Raw genomic sequence first — 25,833 nt, 5'->3', positions numbered from 1 at the left:
AAGGCACTATGCATGTCAAGTTTTTCTGACAATTTCTCCAGCTCTGTACCTTAACGCTGGAGGTTTCTCTTTCAGGCCAAGCAACATGGAAGCAGCAAGAACAACGCATTTGTTTCCACCTACATCAATATATTGCCCTCGTGAAGAAAATCAGGTAGGCCCCTGAAAACAACCTAACCTCACTGTAGAGAGAGAAAAAAAATGCAGTTTTTAATGTCAGGAAAACACAACCCACAGCCACTCTGTACTAACCAAGCAGAGTAATACTGCCATATGTAAAGAGTTAATCATAACAAGTCCTGAATAAACTTTCCATAGGAAGAGCGTTTCTTCCTCTGTTTGAATTCAAGTGTACATTTGTTCTACCACCAGATATTCCCAGTATACTCGTGAACCATGACAAGTTAAGGTCACTGAATCGTGCAGTTTCATTTTCAAGGTTAGGGGGGTTGGAGTTCTGTGTTTTTTGTTTTTTTTTTTTTTTCTCCAAACTAAAAATAACAGAGTTGGAATTTGTGGTCATGGTCAAACAGTGATAAAATTAAGAACAGATAAAGCCACAAATACAACTTTTTAAGGCTTGTGAACCCAGTTTTCTTGAAGGAGGGGAAATAGTGCCATTTAATCAAAAGCACAAAGCATCAAGTGTTTGTTACAGTGAACAGGGACGCCGAGGCTCAAAGAGGTCTGAAATTCAATGTGGGAGACAGCTTTTCTAAACTACAGCCACAGCGCAGGAGAGATGGAAACAACCAAACAACATCCATTTGCCTAAAAGCGTTTGTTACAAAAATACGTCACCTACAACGAGACGTGTTTTGAAATTCCAATACACAGAAATAACATTTAGGGCAGCGGTAGCTGCTGGATGACTCTTGAACTCAATCACCACCATCTGAAAATGCTCAGGCTCAGCAGGAGCACAACTACATCTCACTCTCCCAGCAGCTCCAACTGGACCCAGCAAAGCACATCTATGATAACCGCGAAGTTGGCTTGTTGCTCAAGAGATAAGAATTTAGCTCTTAGCATAGCTTTCAAAGTAAACAATCCTTTGACATGCCAAAGTGCCTGGAGCCTACCCAGAAAGTTTCTGCCAGTTTTATTTTTTTTTTTCCCTTGCTTCTTGTTTGGAGTGGATTAAGAAGCATTACTCAAGTTGTCTTGGTTCATCAGATGTTTTTAAAGCTACTTTAAAGTATCAGAGAGACACCACAGATTTTTAAACAACTGAGCAAGGCAACAATAAGGTATTGTTGCTTCTGACAAATGCTCCAAATTGCACAGTCAGAAGAACTTGAGCAAAAAGCAACCTTTCAGCACATAAAACAATGCCGGAGGTGCCACACCCTGCCCAACGCCGAATGGATGAATGGATTTTGGAAGGAACATGAATAGTCTGCTGCATCCCAGGTCTTGCTTTTAAATTCATCATCTTGCCAGGATTAACCTGACATCTGTGACTAGCTAGAAGATTTAAGCCTAAGTGAGAAAGTCCTTATTCAAAAGAGGCAAACGGTGAACAAATTTGTACTAAAATAAAACTAGAGCCCGATCACTTGCCTCAACAACATACAATTTCTCTTTACACAGGGGAAGGAATGGCTGGTAATACTTGGCGAGAGCACACAGCTGCTTGCTGAAGGGCATGAAGCTGTAGGAAAAAAGTCAGAGAAGAGTTGGATTAAGGGGCCTCTGCAGGCCTCTCACCAAGTCTTGTCTTGAAGTGGAGGTATCGTAGAACTTCCCACACTACGACACAGAGCTGGAGCCTCATCGTTGTATTATCTAGGGCTTGACCTCTCAAATTTTGACCCCTCAATCTTCTAACTACCCCTCCATCAGCTCCTTTTAGATCGCCTTTCACCTTCTCCACATAGACAACGCAATCCTTCTCCCTCCACCTCTCCTCCTAGTTCACGTGCTCTTTTTGCCCCTCGATTGCCTTGGGCCTACTGGACCTTCTCTGGTTTCTCAGCCCCTCAAACTGTGAGGCCCAAAGCCAGACACAGCTTTTTAAGTGAGCCTTTCCCAGTGCCAAGTAGAAGAGGCAATAACTTCCCTCAATCTGCTGGTCATGCTCTTCTTAATGTAACCCAGTATGTGGTTTGCCTGTTGTATGCTCTTGGCTCATGTTCAATTTCATATTCAAAGAAGTCAATTTATGATTCATCCACTGGATTTTTTTAATAATGTAAATTGAGAACTAAACACCCAGAGGCTAGAATCCATTAAAGCATATTTGAGCAGTGCCTTTAAAGAGTCATGGTAGATAGAAAGTCAAAACCAGCACGGATAAGCAGTAGATAATACTGAAGGCCCTCAGAAGTTCACATCAGAGACTGATATGCATGGGCACAACTGCTCTTTCCAGTCTAAAAACAGTTTGTTTGCTTTGAGGTCAGACAGACGAGACTGCATTACTGCAGGAAACCTGAGAAATCTTCCAGCAGAACAATCCTTTGGTTAGCAAAAGTCTTCTAAGCAGCTCATTGACGCTTGCACGCCATCAATGGCTTGGTAATATTATGAAACAGAAAGTGCCAGGAAGACCCATTTGTGGGCTTCTGTATGAGCAAGGGCAGTCTCTGCCCTCAGTACCAGCTGAGTCTGAGAATTCTGTCCTAAATTTTGTCCTACTAAATCCCATTTCACTCCGCACTCATCCCCTCACTCATGGAAAGGGTCAGACAAGCAATTGCTGCAGTAGAGGTTGCTTAACGTGCAAGGCACTGAAATTACTGTTGCAAAGAGACTACACCAGACTGGAAAACGTGAAAGGCTACAAAAAGGGTCTTAAATGTAATATAATTTAACAGATAACATGTTGTATGTTACTCCTAAGTGGGAGACATTAGAACCAGATGCTTTTCTGCATATCCTGCAATAGATAGAAATATGTGAGTATGAATTCACCACTGCATAATTAGTACTAAAACGCTGCTGTATTGTACAATTCAAGCAGGATGGGAACCTTAAATAGTTACAAAAACTATGAAAGTCATGTGGATTCAGATGCTTAAGAGTAGCAAAGAATCAAGATAGAAAAGATTACAGTTGAACCCAAATTTGGATGGCAATTGGGGCAGATAGCTGCACAGCAAAGGTGACAAAAGCATTTTTGTAATTTCAAACTGCAACCAGATACACTTCCAATATGAAGACAAGCAGTAATCTATGCTGGCATTGGTCTCTGTCAGTCAATACTTTGGAAAAATACTCTGAGTTACCACTGCCTCAATGATTTGTGACAAATTACCAGAGCAATCCTATTTTCACATGGACCTTTCCCTTTTGACAGTCAGCCAAGCTGACTGAAAACCAGCAGTAGAATCAGAAGTTACTGAGCAATTTATTAACTAGCAGAGCAAGCACCAAATGTTACAAACTCAGTAATCATTGATTTGGAAGGTACTTCACCTGTAGAGGATCCCAAGCTAGTTTAAAAAAAAAAAAAAAAAAAAGTTCTTCAATTACTTTCATTCAGATCTTGTGATGGTAGAGGGTGCTTTTCAAATATGCAATGCACTCAGTCACTCCACAGATCTTCACGTGCTCACAACACAAGCTAATATTCAATCTACCAGTACAATGAAATCCAGGAAGAGTAGTGCAAAAAAAAGTTGGATGGTTCTCAACTTTCTGGTAAGTCTCCACAAGCACTGATGATTCCCAACTGTCAATTCTTTAGCCCTCCCAGCCTTGGCATCTCTTACAACTTATGTCTTTTTCATCTGTTTGTTTACACACACTGCTGCTGCTGAATTACACAGAGGACTGGAAGAGATTTACTTGCAAAGGAACTGCAACCGTTTTGGAAGTTACAGCCCTTCCGCTGAGAAGCGAGGCCTTATCAGACGCATGCTCCTCAGCCATTTCAGGATAAGCAAACAAGATTCTTACATCTCATCACCTCCTCTCACCCAGAGAGAGATGAAACCAACGTGAGAAAGCAACAAATAGGCACTGGCAGGCTTCCGATAGTTACTGACCATTCTGTACCTTCAGCTTCTCCATACTCCTGATTTGGAGTTTTGTAAACAGCAGCTGGGTTTTGTCCCCAGCAAGCAGGGTTGATGGATGATACCCACTTTTTTGGTCAAATGTTCTCACTCAAAGACAAATCTTAAGATTTGATTGAGCACCTATGACCCAAGTGCAGCACCATGTAAGAGACGTGGAATGAAAGCAGCAAAAAACGAGGTAATGCATCTAACCCTGCAGTACCTGACTGGAAGACGTATCTGGCTAAGCCTTGCATTAACTCCGCTGGCCAGGTAGGTGGTGCCGACTCTCCTGTTTCCCTCTTTAGTCGAAATGTCAACTCGAAGCCGAAACCACTTGGTCCATCTGTTCCCGTAAACCTGGAAGGAATGAAAAAGGAAAAGTCACAACGTGCTTTTTGCAAAGAGAACAGGCTTCAGCGTCAGCACTACAGAGAAAAGCAGAGAGTTCTCACGGCAAAGATAAGTTCAGAAATTCTCTTGCTTTGGTCTACACCAGCTCAAATGGCATAACATTGTTAGGTTAACTGATGTAATACAATTTCAAAGATAGCCATCATAGTGCAGTTCTCAGTCAGAATAATGCACTCTTGGAATTACAACTTCTTCTGGAGCACCACTGTGATTTTCAGCAGCCTGAGTTTGTTTTTAAAATAAACCTGAAAATTCTGCTGCCCTGATTATATTCGCTTAAATGGAAACACCAAAGAAAGTACCCAACAGGAAATGTTATTCAACCCTCGTGGACTCAAATTTCTACACGTTCAGAAGTGGAATATAACCTTAAGTACAGTGTAGTAGGCTTCTGAGCTGAAACACTCACTTGTTTTGATGTATGGCACACAGTTTCTGTGCTGTTAATGGACAACAGGGAAGGAATCGAGAGGATGCAAGCAGAAATTTAATCACCTTTCACACAACCCAGTAATTCTTATTTTGCACCAATATATATGGTGGGACAAAAAAAAAAAAAAGCATGTATGTACAAAGTAAGGCTTTGTATGTAACGTACACAATGTATGAATGTACAAAGCACAGCTTTGAATTTATGAGGCTATCCTCATACACACAGGGGAAGAACACTGAGTATGACAACTACAGCTCATGAATTAGGATGTTTGATCATTTCCCCAGTTTGATAGAGATAAGTGTTAACTTATTTTATTTGGTTTGGTCTAATAAGGCCTATGTAGGAGAATAAAGTCATATTAGAAGCATCACGGATATTACAAAAAGGAGCAAATAAAGGGTGTCCCATAATACTCCAACAAAACTAGTCCATAGGAATCCTGCATTTGACACATCCCCATACAGGAAAGTTCCTGTTCCAAGTCCACAGTAGCTAAAACTGTCACATTTAATCTCTGAAAAACTTCACGAACAAGTATGTAGGCTCACAAACTCAAAAGCAAGTTGGGGACATCACTTTCCTTTCCACCACTGCCATCACATCCCTCACTCATTTGTTGTAGCTGTTGCAAGAAGGGAAAAACGTAAGAAAAAAAAAAAAAAAGAGGATTTATACTGAGAATAAAGACACTTGATTCTGGTTTATGAAAGTTTCCATGATTCTGCAAACGCAAATCTCCTCCTCCAGCCATTGGCAAATTCTCTGGAGAAACTTTGTGCATGTTTTGGATGCTGGTACCCTGCTGACACACGTGAAAGATATAATGCACAAAGTGTTAACGTTGAGCTTCTACTAAAAAGAGCCAAACGGAGCTGTCAGAAAAGTGATGAGAGCACTTTCCATTTGCAAAAACACAGATCGCTAGCAGTGCCGTGACCAGTTCCAAGTGCTGGGTGGACGGTTCCAACAGTAAGGAGCTTGTTTGAAGCAGACATGCTTTTCAGCAACCCTGACTAATGTAAAGAGCTAAAATTGATCAAATTTAAGCATCAGGGCAACTCCCTCAAGATTCAACACAACTTTTATTTGAGGATTCTTCAAGGAAAGTTTGTGATGGACTTGCAGGTAACATAAGGAAAAAAGTTAAGAATTGAGCCCAAGGACAAAACCAAACTACGAACAGCTCTGACCGAAAACAAGAGGACAGGTAGTGAAAATCAGACATCTGCAATAGAAAGGTGAGCAAACAATAGAGGAAATAAAAATTATTTATTTAAAAATCTAAGTGTATGCTTCCGTTTCTCTCCATGTCATCCACAACAAAGAATTTGAGCATTATGTACTAGAGAAGCAAATGCTCCGTGAACGCAGCAGACAATGCATTTCATAGCGGTCAGCACGTATAAAACCTCTTTCAGGAAACAAATGTACCTTAAAGCAACAAGCCAAATAATTGCACTCGGTTCTTCAACAAAGCAAGAGCTTACTGAATAACCAGAGAGCCAGCGATTGCGGAGTGAGTTTGGATGTGCAGTGGAACCTGTATTCTGCGATCGTGCATGCAGGTCGACCAAAAAGATTGGTACAGGATGGTGGTAGCCTCATAAATTCAATCAAAGCTGCACTTTGGACATTCAGCACCCCTGTGGTGTTTTATGAGTTTCACATATCAGTTAGCAAAGGAAAAACAGAAGTATTTCTTAGAGGGAGAAACAAAAAATTCTTCAAACCGGGTAGTTTTCAAGGACTGATTCCAGGAAAAAGCATTCACCAGAAACTGAGACGCATTACGAACGGGTCAACCTCAAAAAGGATCAAAGTTAACAAGAAGCCTTCAAGCTGAGCTTACATAGTTACAATTTTTGGAAAATAAGATGGCTCCCTATTGAATTTCCTCCTTTCAAGGCAGGTCCTGAAGCAACACTTATTTTTAACATGCATCAAGCTAGAGTTTGGGTTGTGGGTTTTATTTATTTTTTTAAAACTGAACCTCACAGATCTGTGTGCTTCAGGGGATAAACAGGAATAACTGTTTAACAGAAGACCACACGTGCTTGCTGTTGCTCTGTAAGCAGGTTACCGAGTAACAGAAGTGTTCAGGTGGGTTTCCAGCGAATTTAAAGCAAGATGTGAAGTTAAGAGAACACTGGCCTGCAACACGCCAGTGGTTGCAAAGAGGAAAAAAATCGACAGGCAATGCAACTCACCTTATTTTTTGTATGGTCATAAAGGAGCTTCTCAGAGAATTGCTAGAAAATATATAGCGTAAAAGATATGTACAGGAGCAGGAAGTTATTTCCCCTAAAATGCTAAAAAAAATCTCAAGAGTATCAAAAGATGCATAACCACCAAAAACCACTCAAAAATACAATAGCGTGCAATGCTTCTAATTCTCAGCTTTTTAAGGCAGCAGTGAATTGTCAGAAAAATCCTGTTTTGTAAGAGGTTTCTATTTAAAGATTATATTTAAGATGTTTTAGAATAATTAATGGACACAGATTGCTGAAAAGACTGTTTTGTGGGAGTAAAACTTTAAATACACGCAGTTCACCTGTACTGTACAGCTGTTCAAAGGTTTCGGTTGATAAAATCTGTGATCTCAGCTCACTTAATTTTAGATTGGTTGGTTGTTTTTGAAGAAATTGTGACACATGACTTTAAAAGCTTGATGGACTACCAAAACTTTTGTTTAATTCAGACAGATCTTCCATAGAAAGAAAGAATTATTAATCTTCAGAATGCAATTAGGATAGTCATTTTCGGTTAACATTTTTGCCAAAGCTTTTGCTTTTATTCTTCCAAGAAAGTCTTGTGTTTGAAAACAAGTCAAAATAGTTTCAACAGCTGCCATAAAATTTCTCTCAATGAACAACCGCCCATAAATCCTTCAATCCCAGGATCCAGCTACACGATGTATGAAGTGAATTTTATGCTCAACCACTGACTCCCAGGTTGCCTTTCCTAACAGGCGCTCATTTCAATCAGCGAGTAGCCAGGAATAAATCCTGAAATCACTAGAAGTTGAGACAAGACTATGGCAGGAATTCAGAATTGTGGATTTTCTACCAGCCTCAGGTCTCAGTTTGTCCCGTTAGGAGCTCAAGACCGCTAGACACATCAACTGCTCCTCCACGTAGGGGTGGAGGACCAAGGAAATGGCTTTGATCCCACACAAAGGTTTTCATTTTGGTTCAACAAGACAAAAATGCACCTATCCCAGGGAAGCAGCCACCCACAATTGGGGAATTAATCATGAGTGACTTCCCAAAAATGAGCTAACAACCCAAATACTGGAGCATCCTCAAGCTGGCCTCCATCAACCAACAAGCTAAAAAAAAAATAATGTTCTGAAAGGTGCAGACTTGAACAAGCCTCGTATCCACAGAAAATGGTGTAGGGAACAGCGAGGATAGCCCAAAAAGTGATTCTACCTCCTCCTACCTGATGTGCGTGGTGACTTTGAACATACAATCCTGCAAATCAAGCACTCTCCAGGAGTCCTGGTACAGCACACATGAGGAAGCTGTGGGGAGCTGTGTTCAGGGCTCTTCCTACTCATTGCTGAAGCTCCGTGCTGCCTGCACCCATACGAGCTCACTGCAAAGCACCTTTGCTGCTCGTGGGGTGGCCTGACCCTGGCTCCTGTGTAAACTGTCGAAGTAATACCTTTATTACATGGTTTTTGTTCCACAGAGGCAAGATTTCAGTTCTTCAGTGTTCGTTTCTTTGATTGCATGTTTTTTTTTCCTTTTTTATTTTATTTTTAAGTTATTGTTCAACACGGTTACAATAGTCCAGGAGTGTCTCAGCTCTACAGGAAGACGACGGTGCCAACCCAACCAACGTGCTGACAGCACGTGTGTGAGAAGGAGCCCTCAAAACGCACGTTTTGTATCCACGCATAGCCCCAGGTACATAAACCGAAAATTGCAACACAGCATTAAGTTTCTGTACTAACAGATCCGAATACTTCACATAGTTTGGTCTATGCCCGATTTCTGCTGAACTCCGCACTTTTGATTGAACAGTTTTTCTATGAACACCCCCAAAACGCTACGGAAAAAAAAAAAAATCCTCATTTTGCCCAAACACTCGAGATACTAACTACAAAGAGGCAGCACGGATGGTGTTGTGCCTGCCAATTCTTTGCCCCCTCCAACAAGAGAGGGCACCACCTCTGCAGCCAACCCCATTCTGAAGCAGCCGGGTAAGTTTTCACAAAAACAAACATCGATGGAGAAATTCTTGGCTTGCTGCGTGCCCACTGGCACACATCAGATAGTTTTATATTATGGCTACAGCACTAATGGCAGGCTCCGGTATCTGCCAAGTCAAATCCACCCCTATATTTAATATCAAAACCTTATTTTGTCGCATGAACAAAAACAAACCGTTTGAAAGCCAAGGTCATATATTACACGCCATTCTTCGGTTTAAAACTCTTTATCTGCTAGCAAATCAGCTCAGCAGAACAGACCACATTGCAGCGCTGCACACGGGCTGAAGACGTCTGGCTTGTTCCTTTAATGAGGTAAGAGTTTCACTGATCATGATATTTAGTTCCAGCAAAAGAATCCAAAGAAATAAGAGGCCCCTTTATTTACAGAGCCGTGCAGGCAGCCTCCTCGAGCCCCCCACCACCCCGCGCGCTGCCAGCCCTCTCCTGAAGCCACACACAGAGAGCTGAAAGGCTGCTCCCCTCCGCAGCGGAGTACCAAGGGCGTTTTTCACATCAAATAACCCAGCTTAAGAGGATCAAAAGCCAAACTAGCCTTTTGCTTTAAAAGCAGCTCTAAAAACCAGAGGCTTTTCAGTTTAAATCAAAGCAATTTGCCAAAGCATTTTCTTTCCCACTTTTGCAAAGGAAGAAGAAAAGATTCGCTTTGTTGCCGTGCAAAATGGCAGCATTTCTGAATGTCTGCTGTTAAAAGCTCCGCAGCACCGGACAAGGAGCAGAGTGTACTGGGTGTTTATTTTTTTGAGAGTTGAAGAGTATGTGTATATAAATATATTAGATGTACCAGTCCCCGAAAATGGGAGTTTACGTAGGGAAATGCTGGCCCTTCATTCACTACATTTATTTCAGCCAGGGAGCAACAAGAACGCTCTTTCAGGGTACTGGAGGATAGTTAGGAGTGCGTTTTCAGGAGTTACAGCTCCACTACCAGCAACCACCGTGAGATGAAGTGGGTTTCTTCTGGAAGCAAGGCGAGGGCAGGCTCGCAGGGCACCACGCTGACTTACCCCAGCTCCAGCTTTCAGCTCCGTCCCTGCTACTTTTGTGAAATTCCTTCTGCTGCCTTTTGCATCGACTCCTTAATTGCATTTCTTCGTGTCTTCCACAAAGACAAAGCTTCCTGCTCTGCTGTTTGCGAGCCGCTCTGATGTTGTTTTGAAGGCTGCAGAAGTAAGCATCGCTGCATTTCCAGCTCTGGCAGCAGCAGGAGCTGCTGTTATTTCCATCATAAGGCAGTCTTAATTCTGCCTCAAAGAAAGAAGCGCCAGTAATTGTTAATCCATAGCTCCCAGCAGCAGTACTGGGACACCTGATTAGTTCGAGAAATCAATTAAAGCCGAGCTGGCAGGCAGGGCCACAACTCTGCTTGGTGAGGCCAAAGTCCTGCAAGGCCTAGGTTTTGCTCCAGTTTGAGGACTGCACAGCTATTAACCATCCCAGGGGGCTATCAACTAGCAAGGGTACTGCTATTAGCAACAGGGAGGGCTGCTGTAGCAAAAAGCATCAGGGCACTGTCTGACCTGACAGACTTCACCAGTCCTCCCTGAGAAAAATCAAGATGTGCGCCATTCCCTCCCCCTGCTCCCATCTGGTTGCAAACAAGTCACACAAAGGGTGGTCTCCTGGCTAAAAACCAAGGCAAAGCCCTGAGCAGGCTGGCAGGGCCGTCTGAGTTCAACACCTCCCCGTCTCCATCTCCAGGGCAGGATGTTGGGCAAGAGCCGATGTGCCCCAAACAAGTTTACTCCGAGCCAGCCTTCTGCCTTCAGACTCCAGGCGCCTCACACAATGTCCTACCCCCACGAGCAAATCGTTTGCAGATTCCAGAAGTTAATGGGAAAAATAAAATTAAAGTGACCCTACCTCGTATGTCCAGCATCTTGCCCAACAGGAAATGGTTGTTTTTAGTACAGCTGTCAAACAACGCAAAAGGCTCGTTTGAGAGCCCCGACGGCACGCTGAGGCGCTCCGCTCACGATATTTCGTATGAAAGTGCAGCAGCCCCCCTACACCAAAGGCTTAAAAGCTCTCCAGAAGAGTTGTTTCAGCTAAAACGCACCTGCTTAGTCACGTAATCTCCTGGATTGTCTCTCGGCCTTGAGAAAAGCATCAGTTTTGAGGAAAAACGTAAAACCATCTGAGAGAGCAGGGAGCGGTTATCTGGCCGTCAGATGGTTATCTCTTCAGAGCGCTCGGCAGGAAATTCCACGAGCTCTCACTGCCCCGAACCCGCACACACAAAGTCTTGCTGGACTCACTTCTACCCTGGTTTATTTAAAAAAAATGCTTCACAAACAAGCAGGGAAAATGACGGATGCCAAAAGAACACATGCCCAAAGATTTCTGAGGTAAAATCGGGGTGACGGTGACACGCGGCCTACGGCTGGGCCCGAAGCTGTTGCTGAGAGCTCGCTCTTGCAGCATGTCGCATCAAATGTGTTTGCCATCAAGCAAATGGAAAACCTTTCTAGAAACAGCAACAGAAATTGTTTTGAGAGAATTAGTCCAACATCTAAATCCAACCAGATGCAGAGGCGCTCCCTCCGCAGCTCGGTGGAGGCAGGTTTCTCAGCTCGCTGAAACACTCACGTAGGATCCCCTCAGAAAAATCCAATTCAGACAGACCTGAGTGAAATTTGTGAATTTGTGCTACTGGCCAGTATGAAAGCAGAGCTCTGCTTCACTGACCTCCCATTCAGCAATGATACTATGGAGAAGGGAAAGAAAATACTTCACTCGAAGTTTCACTCACACATCCACAACACTGATTCCACACATTTTACCATTAAACTTATTCAAAGCTCAGCTGGTAACAATCTTGTCCCTGAAGGCTGAAGATTTTCTTTTTTTTTTTTTTAAACCAGTTTCTGCAAACAGTGAATACTGATACACCAGATTTCCAAATTTCTCCTCTGATCCTCCAGACCACAGTGTCAAGTCCACACTACACCTAACCCTGCAGCCAGACTGCCTCGTGGCAGTGGCACTTGCATCACACGATAACAGGACGGTTTTCCAGTGGCTTTAGATACCTGCAGCACAGAAATTGTGTGTACTTTGCCTTGCTGACAGACAGGCCAGTTTGGAGACCCCTAAATCATAATCATTCAGGCATGAGAGAAGCACCAGGAGCACGAGTGACATTAAAATGGAGCACGGACAGCGCCAGGCCCTTCTGAGAATCGCAGCAAAATAACTAAAGTCATTGGAAATTTGTATTATATACATCAGGAAGTTGCTTGGTTTTCTTTCTCCCCCTCACGATAGCTGTCAGACCCTGGCACAGGATCCAGAGAGGCTGGGGAAGCCGCCCTCTGATCTGGCATTAACCAGAGACTGCCAGAGGTTTCTTCCAACCCAAGCGATCCTACAGAGCATTATGGCCAAGAGCACAGGTATAAACTTTTACTGCTGGTGCCGTGTCCATACCCGAGCTGACAGGACTCGCAGCTGATAATTCACAAACACACAAGTCAAACTCACTCTGAGAGAAGTGGTTCTTGTGCTTGGCTCCTGCCCACCCACGTGTGAACCAGCTCCAGAACCGTGCTGCCTCCAGCCCTGCGTGTCAAAGTAAACCACCAGCAGCTTTCAGGGCACTTTAATGGGCTAAATTGCCAAATTAAGGCAATTTAGGGGTTGCTGCTTTGAGGTTCAGCTGTCCGTGCCACGGAAGTAGTGGTATCTGGAAGAAGGCTAGGATCCTGCTTAGCTGCTGGGGGTTAATCCCTTTGAGCTCGAGAGGCTTGGAAGCATTATCCCCCTGTTCTGGAGAGTGCCAGAGCGTTTTATGTTGTACGTGTATGAATGTATGCTTGGAGATTAAGGGCAAATGGCCCTGTCTGTGCCAAAGTTATCTGCTTCGTTACTGACACTACGTCAAGAAGCTGCAGAATAAATACCCTCACAGTCGTAAAACGGCATCCGGGTGATCTAGGTTTGAGTCCCCTGCCTACTGCAAACATCCTGCCATCCTCGACGAGTTACTCAGGAATTTGATGCTCAGATGGAAAGCAACGCTGCTTCCCCACTTCAGATGGTAATGTGACACACATCATATAGCAAATGCCTGTATATTCCGGCTGTAAAGGTCACAGCAAAGCTGGGAAATTAACTCCACATTCTGCACAGCATGGACAAATGCCGAAAGTGGGAAATGAGTAAGGCACCAAAATATGAAACAGGAGGCTGCATGGAATACGTCACCCTTTACCCCAGCAAAAAAAGACGTCCGCATGAGGGCAGTTTTCCTTTTATTTTCTGTTTTATGGCACAAAGATGTAGCTGCACCAGTTGGCGACAGTTTGATCTCCCGCTACGGTCATGATCAAATTGACAAGACCAAATCGTTTCATCCTTACATTTCCCAAAACACATATTCGGAAAAAAATAAATAAAGTCTTATGAAATCAAGCAACTAGAGGCCTGGCCACGCTTTTTAGCTCGAGGGCTCCCTGCGGAGCCACCCAGGCCTCCCACCTCCCAGCCAGAAGAGCTTCACAATAAATAAATAAAATAAAAAAAGCTTCAAACATCTCAAACTTCACCTAAGGGCTCGGCTGCAACCCTGCCAGCCAAAAGGACGTAAGCAAAGGGCCAGCGTGGCTGGGAGGGCAGCATCGCTGTGCTTGGTGAGCAGCTGGGGAAAGGGCACCGACTTTCCTTGTGCTGTCTGCTGGCTCCTTCCTAGCTCCTACTGCGGAAAGTTCTGCAGCTGCTGGGAGGAATCCATTCGCATAACAAAAGCGGCTTTCAAAAGCAGGATGGGAGAGTGGAAAGAATAAGAGAAAAACCCAAAGTTAGAAGCTCCGCTGACAGCTACAGCGAGTTGTTTGCAGCATTGCCTAAAAGTTTGGGGCTCTAACAGGTTATGTGGAACATGAACACGGTTTATAATGGTGTCTCCCATTACCTTCCTGCCGGCTAAAGAGCATAGGTAAAAAGAAAAAGGCAGGAAAGTTCAGCAGACCCTTTACCACATTTTTAGGACACTGGCACAATTAAGTTCTCAGCTGCATGATAAATCAGCTCAAGGCAAAATAGGTATTCAGAGCTGTGAGGAGCCTGAGCTCCAGATTTCAACCAGAGTTTGGACACCTGTGTGTCCTGCTGGATCTGGGATGCAGTCCCTGAGCTTTCACGTCATTAGCTGCAGAAATCAAGACAATGCCTCTCTACTTGCCAAGCTGTTATCTAGTGGTTTTTCATTGCAAAGGGTGCATTCAAAAATACACTGATGAGCACCGCCAGAAGTCTTCACCCACTCAACAGGTAGGGAAAGACCCCTGGGGGCTGAGCCGTAATTCCAGGGAAAAGAAAACTCCCGTTCCCTCTCTGAGAAATAACCTACTCAGTAAAAGGGTTCAGCATACAACTCCTCACAGCCGTTGTTACCGAAAATCCCCCATCCATCTTCGAACATCGACTTCTCTGCTTTTCTGCTCAGTGCTACTCTTCTGGGTAAAAAGGAATTCAAGGCCCAGAGACGCATTATTTCTGCGTAATAAGGTTATACATATGGATTCAACTTAGCTAGGAAATGTCAACTTAAGGCTTGTCTTCATGAGGAAATTTACTGGAACTAGTCTACCAGTATAATTATATTGCTGTACTTCTACTGGTGAAATTCCCCTGTTGAGCCTTATTCATAACAACAGCAGCCTTTATGGTTTATTTTTGTCGACCATGCCAAAAAAAGGCCCCCGCTCCAGAAAGTCCACAACAATCCCCAGGGGAGGCGGGGGAAGGAGCTGCACCGGTAGAAAGAATAACAGTATAGAATTTGCCGCGTGGTTCTCCGGACTAATGAGCCATGGGCTACAAAAAAATAAATAAAAAATAAATTAAATACTGCAAGAAACCTGGGTTGTACATCAGGTATCTTTGCAGGTCGGGTACGTGCCAGGTTTATGCCATGTTTCAGCCCTTGGTACAGCTCTCCAGGGTGGATGCTGCTTTCCATCAGCCCCTGTGTGCATCCCTTTCCCCGTGTGCATCCTTCTCCCCCGCTGCTGCATCTCTTTCCCCATTTCCCTACGGGTGATGCCTCGCTGCCCTGCAAGCCCCCGTGCCCTGACCCTCCGAAACACAGGGGTGGCAAAGCCCAGCCCCTCTGGTTTACAGTTTGCATCTTCAGGGACGAGCGATAGCTGAAAAGCAAACAGCTCCCCTTGCAAAAAGGGATTTTAAAACAATCGCCCTTCGCTTGGGCAGTGCAAGAATGCCGAGCTAGACAAAACAATGAGCCATCTGTGCACCCTTCCCTCCCTCCTTCCCTTGTTTCTACCCTCTGGGCTTAAATCAGAGCTCCCCAAGAATGGCCGAGTCCCTCTTCACCTCCTCCCACCCTGGTTACATCCTGCAAAAAACACTTTTCTGGGCTTTTTTTTCCCCTCTCCTTTTTTGTTCTCAACAGCCCCAGCAGAATCTCTCTTTAAACCTCAGGCCTCTTTGTCAGGTGGCATCCCAGCTACCCGAATCAGCTTTGTCAACTGATCACAAACGCCTCCCCCAAGCCATCCATCCCTTGTTTACCATCCCTTGGAGGCAGCGTGGCACCCGGAGCCCTCACCACCCCTTTGTCCAGGGAAGGGAATACCATGTGAATGGGAGACCACCAAAGATTTACAGCCCTCCTTTGTTCGCCTGGTGTCACTGCCTATTGGGCCTCGATTCAAAATTGAGATGACAGTAGAAAGGCAGACGAGTTTAGTAAATCACCGTGGGGTTTGCAGCTCGGGGGAGAGGGGGGGGGAGAAATGCTGATAGCTCAAATTTTAAAATAAATCTGCTAATTGGCAACCACCGTCCCACCGCGATGCACACACACTACCCTACAAGCTAGCAAGGCACGCTCCCAGCATTGAGGGGAAAAAGGGATTAGGTCTGAGTAACAGCATTCAGATGCATCTCTTTAAACCTTATTTTTGTTAGTGTTGTTATTCCAGCAAGCAAAAGGATAAAAAAAATAAAAAAAAATAAAAAAAAAAAGCTTTCCTTTGATCTCACAGCTGGAGCGGCCACACAGACGAAGAAATGCTTTTACCTTCGTGTCCCACCAAGACAAAAACCAACTCTATCTTTTAATTACTGCTTTTTAGAACATCCTAAGCCGATCTTTATCAAGCTGAGCAATCTCGCAGAGGAAGACCCAGGTTTGATCTCCCATCGCTCCTCCTCCCGGCAGGCTGAACCCGCTGGGAGAGCGGAGTGCGCGCGAGCTCGCCCTGCTCCAGCCCGGCCAGATGACAGCAAGGGAGCCCTGGCTGGGGCCAACTCCCCCCCAAATATGCCGAGCTCGCAGATGCATTTCTGCTGACAGAACAGAAATCGCCTGCTTTGAACGCCGTGCCCCGGCCCTGCGTGGCAGCAGAGGCTCCTCTTACCAGGATGCACGCCCAGATGCGCTACCGAGCAGGAAGCCGGCCTTGCTTTCAGGAATGCTCAGCTGTAAACTTACATCCAATCTCTTCCTTTTTTATTGAAAACAGGCCTTTCTTGTAAACTCAACTACTTTACAGCAAACATTAAACGAATTTCCTTCGATGCTTCACAAAAAAATAATTCCAAGCCTAGCACAGCTCAGGCGTGCTCTGGTTCCCCCGAGCTCCGCAGGCACACGGAGCAGACCTCTCCGTAGGTGGCCTCCATCCTCCACGTCATTAACGGTGCTAAATGCCTCCAGCAAATGATATTTGGAAGCCAAGTGCACTCTCTGCCTGGGAGGAGGGGAAAAAAAGGTTTCCCCGTGGTGCCCGTAGCTTCAAGGGAGGTCTGTCCCCAGCAGAGCAACGCAAGGCCTAGTCCCGGTGCGCTGCCCCAGCCATCAGGGGACACCACCAATGGGGTGTGGAAGTGGGCACGACGCTTGGTCGAGATGGTTTCTGCTGGGGAAACGTGGAATTGAATGTTACATCACGCTTGTGGGTCTTTAAAATGTTCCAATTTTTGAACTTGTTGGGCAATTCAAAGCTCTGCAAAGGATGAGGCGCCCCCAGACCAAGCAGACAGAAGAGATGGACCCACAAGTGCCACGATGCCTGCTGGAAGAAGCACAACTGCATTTCTAGACACCAGAGAACACACATGGGAGAGAGCTGCCACAACATTTCCTCTCCTCTCTGCCTCAGAAGGAAGACTGATCAGAAAAATAAGCACCACTTTTGGGGTCAGCCTCTGCCGGATGAACAGAACGAGTAAGAAAAGGAAGGTTGAGCACTCATCTTGAACTCTCCCTCCTCCAGACTTAGCTCTGGCACCTCCTTCCTAAAATCAGGCTTACCGATGTCTGTGCCCATGCCATTCCCTCTAGCAGGGGCTCTATTCTCCAGCAACAGTTCCCAGAAGGCCCTCAACTTGAAGATCTGTCCCCAAACTCAACCTCGCTTCCCTATCCATACCACGAAGTGGTACCAAGGAGTCGGTGTCACCTGGCTTCAGAGCTAGCAGCCGAGTGCAGCAAGGTGAGGACGAGGAGGGGCTGCCACCTCCATGCTGGTATCTCAAAAGAAGTGCTCCTGAGGGTCTCCTGCATCAAGCATGCTTCAATCCCACGCTGGCAAGAAACCGGACACCACAAACGATGGAAGAAAACTTTGGGGTTTTAGTAATTTTCCTGGAATTTCATGCTCGGCTCCCAGACCGGTTCGATCTTTCGCTTCTCCACTTGCATCCTGTTTTCTATCAGTGCTGTTTCAAAATCTCCTCCGAAATATTGATCCGTAACAACCACCGCCATCCACCTCTAATTTACTGTCTCCTCAGAGGCTCTTTGTTTTACTGCATTTTGGTGAAGACAAAGGAGGGCAGAGTCGTCCCCGGCTTTTAGAAAGAGCTCCCTGTCACCTTGGAGTTCGGTGTAATATTTCAGCGCTGCTTCAGGCTTGTGGCTTAGAAAGCACTTAGGGACCCATTAAACACCAAAATTTAAGGCTAAAGGCTGGCAAGCGGAGGGCAGCGAGCTTTTAAATTTATGAAAGGCTGCAGAACTGAGAGGCCACTAAAGTGACAGCTGTCAGCACCACTCCATCCTACATTCATGCGGGCTCAAAAGAGAAGCCAGCGTGCACTCGAAAGAAAGAGAGCGCTCGTTCCAACTTCCAGGCTATTTTCTAAATACTCTTTTCAGCCTCCTTTCAGCCTCGGAAAAAGCCTTCCAGAAAACATCCACCCCTCCGCAAGCCTCGCGTTTGTTACCTGATCCAGTTTGGCGCTCCTTTTTTTTCTTCCTCCCGGCTCTAACAAGCATCCTTGCCCTTTTACAAGCCCGGGTCATTCAGAGGAGCTACACGAGGCAGCGGAGCACAAGCTGGACGGGGAGATGGTGAAGGGCTCACGCTTACCCTCACCTTTCACGGGGAGGCACCACCCACACAGCCACCCCGTTATCCCGGTGCTGCACTCAGCCCCCTGGCAGGCTGCCACGAAAAAGGAGAGAGGAGAAAAAAACAAACCCTCGTCGACGTGAAGTTTGTGTAGGTTGGGAAACCCAATTATTGGCATTTACATAAAAGGCTGAACATCAAAACGCAGTTGGTGTGTTTCTTCTGGGGATGTGGGCAGGCCCCGCGTACAAACCTTATCTCGTAACCCAGCCGTAATTGAAGTTTTGCTTCCTGCCCTGGCTCTGAGTGACAGCCTTGCAGTTTGAATACACCCAAGACTCTTCTAGGTTCTCAGGAATGGCATCACGAGCTTCATTTCCCAGGCACTTGTGAACCTAACAAAAAGGGTGAGCGCTCGGGGAGCTACAGGAGCAACTTCTCTGCACGGGGATGTGTCCCCTGCAGGATGGAAGAGGGAGCGGGACCCATCCCATGGCCACATGTTCACACCCTGTGCACTCATTCATTGCTGCAGTGAATGATTTCTCTTTCAGAAAGCAAGAGCAGTCAAAAAAAGAAGCACAAGGCTTTACTCTAACCCTGCTCGCTAAGTTCAAGCAGTTACCCATCCGTTTGGATTTTAAAGTAGACAGAAAAAGCTGGAAATGGCAATTAACTTGCTAAAACATCCCAGAAGGTCTTCTGCTGCCACTCGAGTGGTGCAGCACGCTCCACTGGAGGGACTTACTGCCAGGCGAGGGGCTTGGCAATCCCCCTGCAAGGCCTGCGGCTCCCTAACGCCGCCCTGACGTCAGGATTTTGGATTTTGAGCACCATCAGCCCCGCACAGCTGTGTCGTGGTTGCCATTATGCCGTGAAGCACTGAGTGTTTTTAAATGAAAAAGGGTTTCCCCTGTTTGAAATTCTGAGATCTCTTCCCCGTTATTCTGCGTGCACGGAGCTGGTATTGAAGCAGAGCAGGAAGCGGTGCTGTTTTAGCTGAAAATAAATCTGTCAACGAGGAGGCACAGGGAGAGCTCCACTTCAGGCTTTTCAGGTTCTTATTAAAAAATATAAATTCAAGTCAACATTTTCACGTTACGCGCTACATCTGGTTGCTATCCCATTATAAATAAAAATATAGGGGCCTTCAGCTCGGCCCTGCATCACTCAAAAAATCATCAAAAAGCCCTTCTCATTTAGTACTAGAATATAATTGGTTCAGATTGTCCCCTATCACCAGAAGAGGTCCACGAGAAATAAGCCAGGTGTTACCCAAAGTGAAGTGGAGAGATTAAAAGGGTCCTTGGCAGTGATATTTGTCCTCCAAAAGGATGAAAAGCAGCGAGGTCAGGGACACACGCCTCTATTGCCGCAACCTCACTGTCGTGGGCAGGTCCAGCCCTGTGCTCCTTGCAGCAAGAGTCGGAAAACAAACCAAAAGCCACAGACCAGCAGCTGTCTCTGCTGGCCAGTGAGTGGAGTTCAGTGCCACGCCAGCTTTACAAGAAATCTTCCCAAAATTTAAACAACAGCCCTGTCGCCCCGCTCTCCTGCCAGCCGTCCCGCAGGATGCTTTGGGACAGCAGAATTTCAAAGTGCTTTGAGTGGCAGAGACCATAAATAGGGGCTTCCTCACTCCCTCCTGGATAATGAGAGCTTCTTGAGCACACAAAGTGCCAGTCCGGAGCCGTGCAGTCCACGTGGCAGTCGTGTTTTGGGAGCAGGGAACAGAACTGGTGTGGCTGAGCTCCTTCCCCCTGCCCGTCCCCAGTGCTCACCTACCCGCTGATCACTTCACGCTCAGTGTTTGAGAGATGCCGAGGTTTTTGTCCTTACACAATTTGCTTCTTCCCTCATACAAGCACATTAAAGCCATTCCTCACCCTTCGTGTCTTCAGCTGGGACCCCCACGTCCTCCCGCTGCTCTCTCCCAAACCCACCAGGCGTGAGTGTGGTCGAGGAGAACACTCTCACCAGGAGAAAGCCTCGGGCTGGCAGGCCACCAAAAAGAAGAAGCCAGCGCAGCACTTACTCCCTCCAAAATTAACTTCCAGCAGAAGGAGGCTGGAAAACACAGGTTGCCTCATCTTGGCAACCCCGTTTTTTCAGCGGCAAAGATGAAATCTCGTGATTTGAGAACAAAGGCATCGTGTGAAGGCCTGCGTGTCCATGGCTGGGTCTCTTGTGAAAGCAAGGGAAGGAAACCTTTAAACTCCTTTTTTGTTTCTTCCACCTTTTATTTGCCCTACCCTGTCCCTGCCCCAGCACCTCATGAATGGGGTTTGCTGCCAGATGTGTTGGTCAAAATGCCCCAGGCAGGTCTGGGTGACACCGAGTTTCTGTGTAAACTCCACTCTGAAAAGAGACTTCTGAAAACCAGCTCTGTCTCCACAAACAGAAGGAACCACATCGAGGACGTGGGTAAGGTTAAAGAAACTGCTCAGCTGCCGCTGTTGCAAGAGAAGCACCTGGGTGAAACAAAACCCATAAAGACTGCTGGCTGAAACTCAACCAAGACAAACAGAGGAGGAAAAGCTGGGATGAACAAATCAGGGCTTCTGCTGCGCCAGTCGTCAGGGATATGTAGCCCGCGACGATGAAACAGCACAAGAGTTTCACTGAACAGCAGCAGCAATCTGCCCTTTCTATTTTTTCTGGTTAAAAACAATCCATGTTCAGAGCCCCAGGACTGTGAAAGCTGGGTGACTGCTTATTTTACCTGCAGTTAAGGAGCGAAGTCGGTGAAAGCAGGACAATACCGAGATTAGATCATGCTACTTGCCCCATCTAACACGAAACACCTCCTAAAGACTGCCCGCACCAACAACCCAAGGTAATCATTGCTGCAGAGAAGAAACTCAGCCAACTGTTTCATACTTCTGTTAGGATGGATTCGCACTTCACGCAGCAGGCACTTGGGTGGCAGTCCCCTTGCTGACAGTAACGCTGCCGTGCCAGCACCAGGAAAAATGCCCTGACAGCAGTTTTCCAGAGGAAGGCATTTAACATGCACAGGGAGGAGCCGGGATGGAAGCGTGTGAGCCCAGCAGACTATCAAGGGGGAAAAACACGGGACATTCAGCTAAAAAAAAGTTTCCCTGGGAGTTAAAAACAAAACCAAACAACAACCAAAACCACAAATCGCTCAACTTACACCACTAACAAGGACATATATCGCACGCAGAGCTCGAAGAGGGGAACACAGAAATTCTTCTGCAGCAAGAAGAATTTCTGTGGCACACGTTACCCCCCAGAAAAACAGCAGTTCAAATAACACAGACAGCAGGACAAGGTTCTACTTTCACTCCCCCCGATGTGACACAGAACACAACGCAGAGCAAGAGGACGCGGGTGATGCTTACTCGTGCACTCGGTTGTCTCCGTACAAGTCACTCAGGCCGAAGCTGACGTAGTGCCAGTGCTCAGGGACGTTCAGCGCCGGGTTGCCCACGTTCCTGTACATGCTAACGTAGTCCAGAGGATCAGGTCCCCCCAGCCTGCGTTAAAAACAAAAAGGTTCTCAGGTAAATCAGGTTATTCAAGGCAAGTGAGATGTCTCCACGGGTTCTACAAGGGGCTGTAGATGGACCTGCCCCAAATCACAGCTAGAGATAAGTTTAGCACGGTCCAGTTACCTCCAAAAAAAAAATGAAGAGGAAGGTTGGGTTAAGTCCAGGAAGCATCGAGCACGGGAAGGCAAAGTGCATGCGTGCAAAAATACTACAGTGTTTTTACCATTAAAGCATGAAGCCCTCTGCAAAATCGTATTGAAACTTCCGCAAAGCAAAGAACACCAGAAAACTCTCCGAGTAAAGGAGCAGGAGCTGTATCTGCGCTGCAAGCTCCTAACGTGGGCCAGAGGCACCTACCCCATTGAAAAGAGCATCGCTGCTCCTCAAAGCAAGACTTGAAATGTCTATGTCGTGAGGAAAGCAGCCCATAGCTCTGTGCGTAGCCACAGCAGCAGAGGAAAAAACCCTTAAGGTTAAAGGACAAACCCTTAAGCATCTCACCCTCTGCCCTACGTGCAAACCCTTGAAGCCCCCACAAGCTCAGGAGCAGCCAGCACCATCCCCGAGCCTGGAGGAACACACACGGGACAGAATTGCTCCTCCAGGGCTGCTGACACAGGCGCTGACCCAGTTTTGGGGCCAGCTCTCGCACAAACTCCCGCCGCAATCTCCCTATCAGCGCGGGTTCACGCCAGGAGCTGGCAGCGTCGGAGGAGTTTATTAGGAAGAGCCCGACTTCAAAGCTGCAGGTACAAATGCGTCGCGTTCTCTATTCATGGAGCTCGTTCAGGAGCAAGAAGTGCGGCCTCGGGGGGGAAAAACGGGGTTTGCATCGGGGCGGCACCTTCCCCTGGCTGGTGCTCGGGGCGCGCTGAAGTCTCTGCCCAAGGAACCCAACGTGGGCAGAGGGGAAACACGGCGAGAAAAGCAATCACAAACCTTCTCCCAAGACGTGCAAATTGTGTTGAAAATATAAAAAAAGACGAGTTTCATGAAAAACGCCACGCAACCCTGGCCAGGTTTCTTCCCAAACAAGGCTTTCCCTTGATTTATGGGGGCACGCAGCACGCACTGGGCTCGGGGGCTGGCACAATCCCATTAATCCCGGCCGTGGCTGAGCCCCAAACTCTGGGTCGGAAGGCAGAGCCCGAGCCTCCTGGCCAGGAGGAGAAGCTGCAGCCCCAAGGAACTGACCCAGCGAGGGAAACACGCTCCCTTCCCCATGCCCTGCCCTCATCAGCCCCATCTCTCACTGTGGGTCACCCCAAAAACACGTCCCCCTGGAGCTGCCTCTATGCCCACACCTCCCTGACACCCAGCATGCTGCCCTGCGGCACCCCACAGCACCCCCAAACCTTCCTGGGCATCTCCCCAGACCTCAGCCTGCAGCCCCTGCATCTCTCCTTGCTCCCCCAAATCCCTCAAAGCTCTCCCTGCTCCCCAACCCCCTGCACCCCCCCCTGCTGCCCCCTCCCAGCCCCACTCCTTTCCTCAACACCCCTCTCACCCCACAACTTCCCCCACGACCCCACAACTTCCCCCACGACCCCACAGCTCCCCCCTGCCTCCTCCGCTCCCCCAACACTCCGATATTCCCCCCAATACCCCAATGTCCCCCGTCAGACCCCACTACTCCCCCCAGACCCCAATGTCCCCCTACGTCCCCCCCAATACCCCAATGTCCCCCTTCAGACCCCACTACTCCCCCCCAGACCCCAATATTCCCCCCAGAGCCCCAAAATCCCCCCTCAGACCCCACTCCTCCCCCCCAGACCCCAATGTCCCCCCTGAGACCCCACTACTCCCCCACCCAGACCCCAATATCCCCCCATATCCCCCCTCAGACCCCACTACTCTCCCCCCAGATCCCAAATATCCCCCCATATCTCCCCCCAGACCCCAATATTCCTCCATATCCCCCTCAGACCCCACTACTCCCCCCTAGACCCCAATATCTCTTATATCCCCCCCCAGACCCCACTACTCTCCCCCCAAGACCCCAATATCCCTCTGTATCCCCCCTCAGACCCCACTACTCCCCCCAAATCCCCCCCCCAGACCCCAATGCCCCCCTCAGACCCCAATATTCCCCCATATCCCCCCTCAGACCCCACTACTACCCCCAGGACCCGAGTATCCCCCTCCCAGACCCCAATACCCCCCCCTTAGCCCCACTACTTCCCCCCAAGACCCCAAATATCCCCCCATATCCCCCCCAGACCCTAACATCCCCCTCAGACCCCACAACTCCCCCCACGACCCCAATATCCCCCTCCCAGCCCCCAATACCCCCCCTTAACCCCACTACTCCCCCCCTAACCCCCGCAAATCCCCTCCCAGCCCCCCAAAACCCCTCCAGAGCCCCCCAAAAACCCCCCCGGGCACTGACCAGTACTTGAGGATGGCGGTGACCTGCAGCGGGTTGGGCTGCTCGGGGTAGAGGCGGCGGCACTCCCCATAGATCCCGTGCAGCCCCGGCGGGAAGAGCGATGGAAACGAGCCCGAACCGGACCCGGACCCCGCACCAGAGCCCGGCCCTGCCGCGGGGGCACCCCCAGCAGGCCGCACGCCCTCCATGGCGGCGCCTGAGCTGCTCCGGATCCGCTCCGGATCGGCTCCGGATCCGCTTCGCTTCCCCCGGCCCGGCCCGGCCCGGCCCAAGCGGCGCTGCGCGGCGCGGCGCTGAGGGAGGAGGAGGGGGGAAGGGGGCGGGGCCCGAGGTTGCCATGGAGACGGGGATTGACAGGTGGGGGCCGCCAATGGCAGCGCGCGGCGCTGAGGGAGGCCCCGCCTCGCCCCGCCCCTCCTCGCCGCCCTCACGGCTCCGGTGCGGCGCGCTGAGAGCGCGACCCCTGGTGGGGGGGGGTGGGGGGAGATAGGGGATATGGGGGGTTGTGAGGGGAGATAGGGAGGTGTGAGGGGAAATACGGGTCTGAAGGGGGCTGTGAGGGGAGATATGGGGTCTGATGGGGGCTGTAAGGGGAGCTATGGGGTCTGTGGAGGGAGCTGGGGGGCTGTGAGGGGAGATAGAGGGTCTTGGGGGGCTGTGAGGGGAGATAGGGGGTCTAGGGAGCTGTGAGGGGAGCTAGGGGGTCTGTGGGGGGAGCTAGGGGGTTGTAAGGGGAGACAGGGGTCTTTGAGGGGAAATATGGGGGGCTGTGAGGGGAGCTGGGGGGGCTGTAAGGGGAAATACGGGGTCTGGGGGGGCTGTGAGGGGAGATAAGGGGTCTGGGGAGGGAGCTGGGGGGCTGTGAGGGGAGCTGGGGGGACTAATGGGGGTTGTGAGGGGAGATACGGGGTCTGGGGAGGGAGCTGGGGGACGGTGAGGGGAGATAGGGGGTCTGGGGGGCTGTGAGGGGAAATATGGGGTCTGTGGGGGAGGCTGGGGGGGCTGTGAGGAGAGATAGGGGGTCTGGGGGTGTGTGAGGGGAGATAGGGTGTCTGATGGGGGCTGTGAGGGGAGTTATGGCGTCTGGGGCTGCTCTGAGGGGAGCTGGGAGGGTCTCGGGGGGCTGTGAGGGGAAATGTGGGGTCTGGGGGGAGGCTGTGAGGAGCTGGGGGGGTTGTGAGAGGATCTGTGGGGCCTGTGGGGGCAGCTGGGGGGGTCTGAGGGGAGATCTGGGGGGGCTGTGAGGGGAGCTGTGGGGTCTGGAGGGGGCTGTACACCCTCAGCCACCCACTCAGGCCTCCGCTAACTTTCCCTGAAGAACTGAGGCTGCAAACTGCATCTCAGCATTTATTGAAATATTTGAGAAATTACTCTCCGTGTACCTTTTATTGCAAAAAAGGGGGAGAAAAAAAAAAGAAAAAAAAAAAGCCCCCCCTATTTCAACCTCCCCGCACTACAACTCCCAGCATGCCTCGCGCCCTCCCGCCGCACCCCCTCACAGCGTGGGGAGGGGCC

At 48.3% G+C, this 25,833-nt stretch overlaps 1 protein-coding gene across 2 annotated transcripts in view; it reads right to left on the bottom strand.

Annotated features, from left to right (window-relative positions):
• The window catches only part of SUFU (SUFU negative regulator of hedgehog signaling), a 79,095-nt gene extending 54,524 nt beyond the window's left edge, over nucleotides 1-24,571 (bottom strand). For both annotated transcript variants that reach the window (XM_032191339.1, XM_032191340.1), the window contains exons 1-3: nucleotides 24,319-24,571; nucleotides 21,780-21,914; nucleotides 4,228-4,364 (exon numbers count right to left, since the gene is read on the bottom strand). In XM_032191339.1, coding sequence (XP_032047230.1) covers nucleotides 4,228-4,364; nucleotides 21,780-21,914; nucleotides 24,319-24,506 — 460 coding nt within the window. In that variant the 5' untranslated portion in view covers nucleotides 24,507-24,571. The remainder of the gene's footprint in view (nucleotides 1-4,227; nucleotides 4,365-21,779; nucleotides 21,915-24,318) is intronic.
• Nucleotides 24,572-25,833: the final 1,262 nt, after the last annotated feature.

This window comes from Aythya fuligula, chromosome 7 (assembly GCF_009819795.1).
Source record: "Aythya fuligula isolate bAytFul2 chromosome 7, bAytFul2.pri, whole genome shotgun sequence".
Classification (NCBI taxonomy): Eukaryota; Metazoa; Chordata; class Aves; order Anseriformes; family Anatidae; genus Aythya; species Aythya fuligula.
This window is presented reverse-complemented; position numbering and strand designations above follow the sequence as displayed.